Genomic DNA, 11400 nt, shown 5'->3' on the forward strand with positions numbered 1-11400 from the left:
CAGCCATGCTGTATGTGAAGAAGTGATCGAATTTTTGTAAACTTTTAACCTTTGTACAATAATAGTTAATACAATGTTACTTTTTTTTAACAATATACTAAAATGTATATTATTGAATAAACAAATAATAAATAGCAAATAAATATATTTATTTTATTATATTATTGCTATTTTTAAAATAAATATGGCGATTTTAATATATAACTAGGTAGTTAAATGTGAAGGAGCCTCTTGTATGTAAACAAACTTCCGCTGTAAAAGTACCATGATCGCTCTTTAAATCACATGATGAAATAATACAAAACAGAGTCCTTTTTACAGCCTAGGTCAATGGTTAGTTTCAGTTTCCGATATAGGCTTATACATTAAATTAAAAAGATAAAACAGATACGGACGGACGAATAGAGTAAGCCATGGTAAGTTTGCAAATTTAGTTAAAACATTAACTCCACTCCCCAAAAAACGGAAGGTAGGCCACTCTTTCCCCTCCCTCTTGCCAATCCTTCTCTGTCTGGTGGTGGGGAAACTGAATGGGATGTGGATATAAAGTTTTAATATTATTAAAGGTAAGGTAAAAAATAAAAATTACTTTAAGTAATAATACGTTTATTGTCAGAAGATATGCAGATTTACTGTATAGGCCTATTATTATTTTTGACACTCAGGTTTTATATTATTTACTGTTAAAATATGGATGAACTTTTACCTACTAAATTACAATATCATATTGACTTGAGTAGGCTGTTTATTTACTCTGTATACATTATTTGTTTTTTCATTCTGTGTATAATTACAATAATTATTAGATTTAATGCAAATGACATAATGATTGTTTATACTGTTTAACTAAAACACATACAGTATATTATTAATTATATGTTTTTTTGAGGAATTATTGAATTGAAATACTTAGATATTCATAGACTTTGATAATAATTTATCGATAAATAACTTTGTAATTTAAAAAAAAATACTTTGGCAATACCAATATGGAGTAATGATTAATTTGATTTATGCTGGTAGATGATAGTAATTCATAATGTTGATTTTCATGCTGCCATCTAGAATTAACGCAATTATTAGCATAAAGAGAGACAAATTACCTGGTAGTTTTCAACCAAACTGTATGGCATAACAACTTGTCTCTTCGTCAGCGTGTTTTTTGGATTAAATTTCGATATTATATACTTCTTTTTTAATCTTGCGATATGATGATGGAAATAGAAAACGAAGATAGTCAACAATTCCATTCACTAGTAAGTAAGGATAGTATGTGATTGGTTAAACTGTTGTGAAATCAACCTATTTTACTTTCACTCTACCGGAAAAATAACAGTTTCCCTTGTTTAATTAAGGCCAACTCAGACAACATCGTATGATGAGGCCTGATGTTACTTCTTGACTCATCGGTGCTGTCTGAGTTGAATCCCGACGACGAGATGAGTTGTCTTGAGATACTCTAGCGTCGGGCGTAAACAAACATTAATTGAGATATTTTTTAGTTAGATAATTTAAAATAAACATTTCTAAAAAGAAGTTGAAACCCTTTTTTTTTAAATTAAGTAGTAATTTGTTAGATTACTCTTTACTATTAAAGTAAATTCACTATACTTGAAATTTTGTCTTGTGCTGCAATGAGGAAGAAAATATTAAAAACACCCAACATACTGTACTTCAGATTGTTTATACATTCTTGTTCTTAGAGCATTAGATTGTGTAAATTGCAATCAGTCAATTTCAACAAGATAATGGTATGATCTTTTTTTAAAGGAAATAACACATTTTCAACTGAATCAAAATTTAAAAATGAAATGTTTTTTAAAAAAAAAGCAATTAAAACTAATTTCAGACAAAAGTAAATAATACACACTGGCATGTTCAGTTATTTTTATTATTTGCATGCCATGTGACCCACTATCGTCCAATCAAATGAAGGAATTTATTTAGGTTTTATATAAATGTAAATAATACACACTGGCAATTTCAGTTATTTGTATTAAATTTAAGGAAAAAAGTTAAAAATAAAAAATGGGGGAAAAAAAGATTGTAAGGAAAAAAAAGATAATAAGTTCTTAGAAACAAAGAGAATTTAGCAAAATGCAGAGAGTGATAGATTTTAATACACAATATTGAATTTCTTGAAATAAATATTTATTAAAATGTTATTATTATTTAATATCTTTAAAAAAAACATGCAAAGAAAGTAATATGTGGTAGACGTTTATTCGTAATTGTTTATTGCCATTTTTCCTTGAGTTGTTTATTGCCATTTTTCACTCACGGGGTTGACTTGACTTAGTGACTAGTTTTACACTTCACCGAGTTAGATACCCGGTCCACAGATGTTGACTTCTTCAAGTTCAACTTAGTGTTTGTGTGATAAGTGTAAAAGGGATTGATATACAATAATTTACGTACAGTAAGTACGTATATGATGATACTTTGTGGTGTGATTGAAAAGTGTTTGATTGCTGATAATTGTTGTTTGTTATATAAATGCTTAAATCAAAGTATTGGACAAAGTCCAAATCCTTTGCTTACATAAACTACCTTACACTTTATTAAATAGTGTGATTATACTAAGTGTTTAACCTTCACCGACAAACTAACTTGCTGGTTGTGGATTCTAATATTTAAAATTGCAAAGCTTTAAAAGTTGATAAACTAATATGGAGGTAAGACTAGAGGAGAATGCATTTAATATCTTGGTATTTTGATGTAAAGCCCATCCCCCTTAAACATAAAATTGAGTAACGTTCTTACGTAACATCATTTACAATTACAAGTTAAACATGTGGGCTCGCACTCTGGAAAATTTATACCAATGTTGCTTTGCATGATGTTTTATACACAGTGGTGTAACGACTATTTATCACTGGCTAAACCTAGGGGCCCCGGAGCTTATGCCCCCTGAGCAGTGCTGAAAGGAAAAAACAGGCATTCAAGTGTCGAAAAGGGCTAAAAATGCCCAAGGCCTCCAGCGTTGGAGGGCCACTTAGGATTCCTAAACCAGGGGTCTCAGGCACCTTAGTTACGCCACTGTTTATACAGTAATTTTGATGTGATAATAGTATGCTAGTCACTAAAATGTTGAAAGTCATTTACAACAAGATATAGTGTGGCTCAAACTTTGTTTTATCTGTTTTTTTTTTCTTTTCAGTCAACATCAGGTGAGAAGAGAGAGCATCTGTACAAGGTGTTGGTGATAGGTGATTTAGGTGTTGGTAAAACTAGTGTCATCAAGCGCTATGTTCATCAGTTTTTCTCACAGCATTACAGAGCTACAGTATCCTTTTTAAAATATTATTAATTATATATTGTTTTAATCAACCAATATACAGTATAACCCCTATTAAAGCTTGGTTCCCACTAGCATGCAAACCAATGACGTACAGTAGAGTAGAACCCCTATTAAAGATTGGTTCCCATTAGGACACAGCGCAATAATATACAGTACAGTAGAACCCCTATTAAAGATGTGTTCCCACTAGGATGCAACACAACAACATGCAGTACAGTAGAACCCCTATTAAAGTTTGGTTCCCACTAGGATCCAACACAATAACGTACAGTACAACCCCTATTAAAGCTTGGTTCCCACTAGGATCCAACACAATAACGTACAGTACAACCCTATTAAAGCTTGGTTCCCACTAGGATCCAACACAATAACGTACAGTACAACCCCTATTAAAGCTTGGTTCCCACTAGGATCCAACACAATAACGTACAGTACAACCCTATTAAAGCTTGGTTCCCACTAGGATCCAACACAATAACGTACAGTACAACCCCTATTAAAGCTTGGTTCCCACTAGGATCCAACACAATAACGTACAGTACAACCCTATTAAAGCTTGGTTCCCACTAGGATCCAACACAATAACGTACAGTACAACCCCTATTAAAGCTTGGTTCCCACTAGGATCCAACACAATAACGTACAGTACAACCCTATTAAAGCTTGGTTCCCACTAGGATCCAACACAATAACGTACAGTACAACCCCTATTAAAGCTTGGTTCCCACTAGGATGCAACCCAATGACGTAAAATACAGTAGAACCCTTATTAAAGCTTGGTTCCCACTACGATCCAAAAAACAATAATTCTATATTGTAACCAACTTTACACTATGCAGTATAATTGTGTCATTAAATTAGTATGGAAGTAAAATATATTCGGTGGTTGTTGTACTTAACAAAACAAATTCAGATTGGAGTGGATTTTGCATTAAAGGTTATCAATTGGGATGCAGACACATTGATTCGATTACAATTATGGGACATTGCTGGTAGGCTTAATACAATTCGTTTCCTATGAGTGTGCCCTGTCAGTTGTTTCTTGTTGAAAAAGCAGGTAGCCTATAGCAGGTGGTGATTAACATGGTGAAATGCTTGCCTTCCATTCCAATGCAATTCCATTATTCTGGTTATTGCTCAGTAGGCCTTACTCACATTTTAACAGACTTGCCCCAAGTCTGTATTTATTGTCTTTTTTTATAAAGTTCAACAGTTGGATTCAAGATTAAGTATTATACGTATGAAACGCCATGTGTGCCAAAATATCTTTTGACCAATATTATATTGAAATACAATGTAGAACCTAGACTAACATTTAAAATACCAGGAATGTTTATGAATTGAAAGATGTTGCAAATTCTAGGCAAAATATTGAACTTTAAATTGTGTATTTTATCATACACATGGTAAACATTAGCACACAATTGATTTTGATCATAACATGGAGTTATAAATTAGTACCTCCTTGATCATAATATCATTTTTCCACTCTTTAAGATAAAATGATGTCAAATTCTTTTGTATTTGAAATTGGTGTGGGGCTGTCCCAACATCAGAGACACATAATACGTCTTTTTTCCTTTTTGTTTAACTCTCTCGATACTTTATCTCACTGTACATACTATTTTATTTAATCTATCAAAACATTTTTCTTACCCTAAAGACATTTTAGTCCAGTCCACAAGCGTCTAGTACTGGGAGAATTTAGTGTTAATATATAATTTTAATAATAACTAATAGTGTTAATACAAATTATAGAATAGTTTATCCATCCTGTAATTGGCGAGTTATTCGCTGTTGGATGCGTATAAAAAAAAAAAAAAATCTCTCCAGCTCATAAAAATGACCCTGTTTTCATCTATAATAATAACAATTACGAAATTAAATTTCTTTTTCAGGGCAAGAAAGGTTCGGCAACATGACCCGTGTTTATTATAAAGAAGCAGTAGGTGCCTTTATTGTATTTGATGTAACGAGGGTGTCTACGTTTGAAGCTGTTGCTAAGTGGAAAAATGACTTGGATAGCAAAGTACAACTTCCGAACGGCAGTAATATACCAGTTGTATTACTAGCAAATAAGGTTTGTAGATTATTTTACTGCAGTAATTCTCACGGGTGCTGCAGTATTCAATTTTAATAGTTTTTTGTGAATCTTTATCATGATTTGTTTGGCACTCAACCACAAACAATAAATTACACATGAAATATGGGAGATAAAATTACCTACAGTGGAATAACGCAGGGAGCAAAGACCCTACATTTAGCACTCTTAAAAGCCGCCAATGCTGGGTAGTTGCATTGGGGATTCTCATGCTTCTTAAGCTTTAAAAGCTGAAATAATTCATAATAATTTTAGAATAGGAATTTTATTTATATAATTATTTATTTTTTATATTTTATTGGAATATTGTATAATTTTCTAATTCATCACACATTTAATAAGTAAAACATCAAAAACGTCAAATGCCAAATAACACTATTATATACTACACTAGGTATTTCCATTTATCAAAAAGAAAATTGAGTCAATAATATAAAAAAAATTGTCAAATTGATTTAGAATTCATAAAATTTGAGTGTTGTAGGTTTTACTTCCAGAATTATGATTGAGGCCCACGTAGAAATAAACATTTATGAACACCCGCAACAAGATATAACATTTATGGTGGTAGTGTTGGTTTGGTATAGTTATATCTGATGTGTATTGCTTACATATTTAAAAATAAATGTTTAGTTGAATTGAATTGAATTGAATTGAAATAAAACTTGACACAAACTAAAATGTTATTGTACGTTTTGTACATTAATCAAAAGACAAATTACTGAAAAATGACAATGCTGATCTCAATGGAAGTACAAAATATAGTCAGCAAAAAGCTAAATCAAATTTGTAGAAATTACCTTTCTGCTACAGAAAAATAACCGGTTTAATTAATCCTAATTTCTTGGCAGCAGAAACAGGATCAATTTTCAGTAACCTGTTAAATAAATAACGGTTAAAAACAAAAGCAATTTAACCAGTTATTAACTTTTAACTGCAACACAAAATAACGGTTATTTGATTGACAGATGCCATTTTATCGTGAATTATGTGCGAGAGTACCATTTCCGACCATCTAGGGGTGTTAGCGAAATTCACTTCGCGAGTCTATCCCTGCAGTCCATATGAATTTGTATATAAATGTTATTGTATTTTTGTATTATAGTGTGATCAAGCAAAGGAAGGATTAGTACAAAATAATTCACAAATGGACGAATATTGTAAAGAAAAGGGTTTCATTGGATGGTTTGAAACATCTGCTAAGGAAAATATCAACATAGATGAAGCTGCACGCTTTTTAGTTACATCAGTAAGGCGGAGTTATTTTATTTTATTTTTTAATTTCAAAAGTATCAAAGGCTCTGTCTACACTATCAAACTAATTTGACAAAAAAAAGTGTGATGTGCCGAAGTATGGTAGTTAAATGACATTATCATTTCAATATTATATGGGTACATCTCATTTTTTGTCATATATCTAGCCAAATTTATAATACAATGTCACATACAGTGATCATATCACAGGAATGATGTCACATAGGATGACAATTATCCTGACCGTATAAACAAAATTATGCCATATGTTGCCATGTAATGTTCTATCACATAATTTGCCTATAATTACAGTAACTGCACACCTCATTTGTCTAGATACACATGATTATGCTTACTGTACACTAGCATGTTGTTGTAATTAATTTGCATATTCAGGTGAACTACCATACAGTAAGTTTAACAAATAATTTTTTTTTCTAGATTCTTACAAATGATAAAGAAAACCCAGTAGATAGAGATCAAGATAAAGACAAAATAGAGCTTGATGCACATGAGGCTGGGGAGACAGGTGGTAAGGGATCATGTTGTTAACCTTTGATGCTTACAAGACCTGGCAGATGACTAAGGAATCGTGTTGTTAACAATAGAGCTTGGAACTCAAAAGGCAGGGGAGACAGGTGATAAGGGATCGTGTTGTTAACAATAGAGCTTGGAACTCACAAGGCAGGGGAGATGGAATATAAGGGGTCGTCATGTTGTTAACATTTAACCATCTCAATCACGTTTGTTGAATAGGCTGATGTGGTTTCATAGAAAAACGAGTTTGTCATTCGCAGGAATGCAAAAAAAGATTTTATCTAAGGACAAGGCATAAATTATTTTCAAAGATGTAATTTGAATCGTTGGAAATGACTAATAATCATAAATTACCCTGCTCCATCTCAATGAAATGCATCACATGTGATGTGTTTACACTGGTAATATGTGAAATGCATCACATGTGATGTGTTCACACTGGTAATATCTGAAATACATTACATGTGATGTGTTTACACTGGTAATATGTGAAATGAATCACATGTGATGTGTTCACACTGGTAATATCTGAAATACATCACATGTGATGTGTTTACACTGGTAATACAGGTATGTGAAATGCATCACATGTGATGTGTTCACACTGGAAATTTTAAAATGCATCACATGTGATGTATTCACACTGGTAATATGTGAAATGCATAAGTTCAAAGTCAAAATGGTCTATTCACCTCACTTCTTAAACTTTGATACTATATATATTTTTTACAATAAAATTTATAGTGTTTTTAATCAAGGTAGAATTTAAAATTGTGTATGACAATCTAATTGATTTTCCCTGAATTGTATAATATAAACAAATCTATCACTATGATAAGTTTATATATAGATAAGATTTTTAAATAATTATTTAAATGGACAATCAGTAAATTTGTTTAAAGTTATTGTGAATATTGCAATGGGTATTATAATTATGTTTGAATTAATATTTACCCTACGCTGTGCTATTCTTTTTTAACGTATCGTTGTTTTACATATTTGCACATTTATCGATTTTTTAACAATTGTATACTTAAACCTTGTTCACACTGAAATTTAAACATGGTAAATTTATGCAAGGTGAATTTGACCATTGTTCACACATGTATAATTGGAGTTAAAGTTCACCTGGTTAGTTTTACCATGGGTTTACCAAAATTTAACCACTTAAATAAAAACTTAAAAACTATGATTGAAGTGCATGTCAAAGGTCATGAACTCATGGAGGTGCATGTTCGGATTGGACACCAACTTGTTTAGTTTTATCAGGACCATGGTCAGTTTTGGTTAATTTAAATCAGAGTGAATTGTAGCCAGTGGATTGGCCTTTATTTGGTCAATATGCATATAATACCAGTGTGGACAAGGCTTTATTACAGTTATATTGTCATGCCCACCTTTTGTACACTTGATTTAGAGACTGTTTCAGTTCAACTGAACCTGCTCTTCTCTAGCACTGCACTCTATACGTTACTATAAGAATGTACAACAAGTTTTAACAAATTTATTGAATGAATTATAGACCAGTGCTTTCATTACAAATACTTATAAATAATATGTAGTCAATGTTTAATTTGTATTTTTCTAAGTCTTCCTCAGAATAAAAATGCAAAAAAATTTAATTAATAATAAGAATATTATAAAATATTTATGAACAACTTTTGTGCTTGCTTAATTTTGCATGATGTACAGTAAGTGATGTGTAGTTTGAAGAAACGCTATTTGAACAAAAAATAAACCAATTTTAAATTAAATTTATTATATTTTTTAAATTGTAAAGGGATTAGAAACATGGTTAAGCTCTGTCTACACTATCAAGCTAGTTTGACAAAAAAGGGTGATGTGCCCAAATATGGTAGTGATATTTTTTAATATGGTAGTTATATGACATCATTATGTCCATATATGGGCAAGTTGAGTTGAAGCAGAAAAAACAATATTATTAGCACATTACTATCAAGTATTTTTATGTAACATACTCTAGTATCAACCATGTAGATACTCTCTATATCATTTATAGAAAAATAGTTTAATTCTAATAATTAAGACAATAATTGGATAAATTATACATGTAAATACAAATTTATTATTATGAAATCAGTTGTCATTAGTCTTTTAATTGACAAGATTTTACTAATCCAAAGCAAGTTCTAGAGACCGAATTTAGAAATATAAATATTTTGGCACATATGGCGTTCCAAACGTATAATACTCTAGCTCACAAAATACAACAAGCACGAATGTGCGATACTCGGGGTACAGCAAAAGAAGATGTAATGACGTCTTAAAACAGGATGTGACGTCACATACACGTCAATAACCTCGCTACCAAATACGGCTATACGGTCCAACTTCGAGACGTGATATGGCTGCATCCGGTTTGAAATTTAAAAATCCGGCTCTATAGCTTTGAGGACATGTTCCTGTTAGTATTCATATTCATACCAAATCCCAGGTCCATACTACAAGGAATAAGGGAGGAGTAGTATTTTATAAATTGCACTTTTTACTCAATAGTGTCCAGATGGAGGCGGAGGAGGAGAAAATGGGGTACCCCGAGTAAAAATCGAAACTCCGACCGGTGGACTAACATAAAATAAATAAATAAATTACATACAAACTTTGGGAAAATCTAGCGCAACGCAGGTAACTTGACCAATCATAAGCGACAAGATGGATGATCCATCGCGTCATGATTGGTCAAATTACATGCCGTGCGCTGACGTCCTTTCGTCGCGTCCAAGTGGGCCGGGAAGCAAGCTTAATCTATATCTACATTCACACACGCCCGTGGATAATACACATACCGCGTTTGCCTCTCTCGCCCAGGTGTACATGGGTACCTGGTAAGGTCGAACTTTGCGCTGATTATACTATCTGCATTCGGAATCGAATCTGTGGTATAAAAATACGCTGATCGGTTCACTGTAACTGTAACGACACTTACGTACGGAAATTGACTTGGCTGCTCTGGTCAAACGGCCTGCTCTTCTTTCTTTGCTTTATTGTGTTTTATCGTACCAATTAATCATTTTACTCATTTATATAAATAAAAAAATAAAAAATACAGATTCATTATGTAATACAGTACTTGGTTTAATTATCACCATAGCCCAGCTATTTTCTGAACAAATTAGGAGAAGTTACAACATTTGATATCCTATCTATAGGCCTACCTTACTTATTCAAAATGCAGAGAGAAAGATTATATAGCCTCTACTTCCAACAACGGAAGACATTATAAGCATCACCATCCCACAACCCACTCCCTTGACGGGAATTGAAATCAACATTCCTTCCACCAAGTCTCTGGACGTAACGCCTCGGTTTGACTCGTACGGTACGTTTCTTGTTACGTCAGAGTTAGCTAGGATTCAACGCAATGATGTACGTACCGATAGCACTTGCCAATTTATTATGTAGTCTAATCCATGAGAATTGACTCCACATTTTCCTAAATCGATTCAATTAGACGAGACGCATCAAAATGGCTTACGCGCAACGCAAGAGAAAAATTGACCATCGCGTCGTGATTGGTCAAACTATTTGCGTTTGGTACTACACTAGAGTGAGAACCAAGCCTAAACCTCTATCTACACTATCAAATGTGACAACCAAATGTGATGTGCCCATATATGGAAACGATAACATAATATCGCTACCATACTTGTGGCAAGTCTACTATATTATGACGTAATGATACTTGTGGCAAGTCTACTATATGACGTTATGAGACTTGTGGCAAGTCTACTATATGACGTAATGAGATTTGTGGCAAGTCTACTATATGACGTAATTGAGACTTGTGGCAAGTCTGATCTACTACATGACGTAATAAGACTTGTGGCAAGTCTACTATATGACGCGTAATGAGACTCTTGTGACAAGTCTACTATATGACGTAATGAGACTTCTTGTGGCAAGTCTACTATATGACGTAATTGATACTTATGGCAAGTCTGATATAGTTGAATCTTGCAATATATATTGTGTTTTCTTAATGGTCCATTTTTTTTTTAAAGGATTTTTTTATGAGGTTATTAAGGGGCCAGAACAAAAAAATACACGTGATTTTATTATGAAAACATTACAATATCTTTATTTATTCCAATAAATCATGAATGTTTTATTTTCCTATATAAATACATACTGCATGAACATACACTTTTAAAATAGCTTTACTGTACAGTAAACTGTTACAGTAGTA

At 32.4% G+C, this 11400-nt stretch overlaps 2 protein-coding genes across 3 annotated transcripts in view; one reads left to right on the forward strand and one right to left on the reverse strand.

Moving 5' to 3' along the window:
* Positions 1-11400, reverse strand: part of LOC144839873 (very-long-chain (3R)-3-hydroxyacyl-CoA dehydratase 2-like) — a 42705-nt gene that overhangs the window by 5777 nt on the left and 25528 nt on the right. The window lies entirely within an intron of this gene.
* LOC144839874 (ras-related protein Rab-32-like) lies at positions 266-9290 on the forward strand. 2 transcript variants are annotated; one of them, XM_078695444.1, is made up of 6 exons: positions 266-416; positions 3161-3286; positions 4215-4293; positions 5200-5381; positions 6508-6651; positions 7098-9290. In XM_078695444.1, the coding sequence occupies exons 1-6, from the start codon at positions 414-416 to the stop codon at positions 7206-7208; spliced, it is 645 nt and encodes a 214-aa protein (XP_078551570.1). In that variant the 5' UTR covers positions 266-413; the 3' UTR covers positions 7209-9290. The 2 variants fall into 2 exon arrangements, with proteins under 2 accessions (XP_078551570.1, XP_078551569.1); XM_078695443.1 differs by lacking the exon at positions 266-416 and adding an exon at positions 1122-1256.

This window comes from Antedon bifida, chromosome 4, assembly GCF_963402885.1.
Source record: "Antedon bifida chromosome 4, ecAntBifi1.1, whole genome shotgun sequence".
Lineage (NCBI taxonomy): Eukaryota > Metazoa > Echinodermata > Crinoidea > Comatulida > Antedonidae > Antedon > Antedon bifida.

Bases quoted from the DNA above. Each gene is read 5' to 3' on its own strand.
- LOC144839874 (XM_078695443.1), top strand. From the start codon at position 1,209: ATGATGATGGAAATAGAAAACGAAGATAGTCAACAATTCCATTCACTA. The intron at 1,257-3,160 runs GTAAGTAAGGAT...TTTTCTTTTCAG, and splicing joins GTCAACAATTCCATTCACTA to TCAACATCAGGTGAGAAGAG. The intron at 4,294-5,199 runs GTAGGCTTAATA...TTTCTTTTTCAG, and splicing joins ACAATTATGGGACATTGCTG to GGCAAGAAAGGTTCGGCAAC.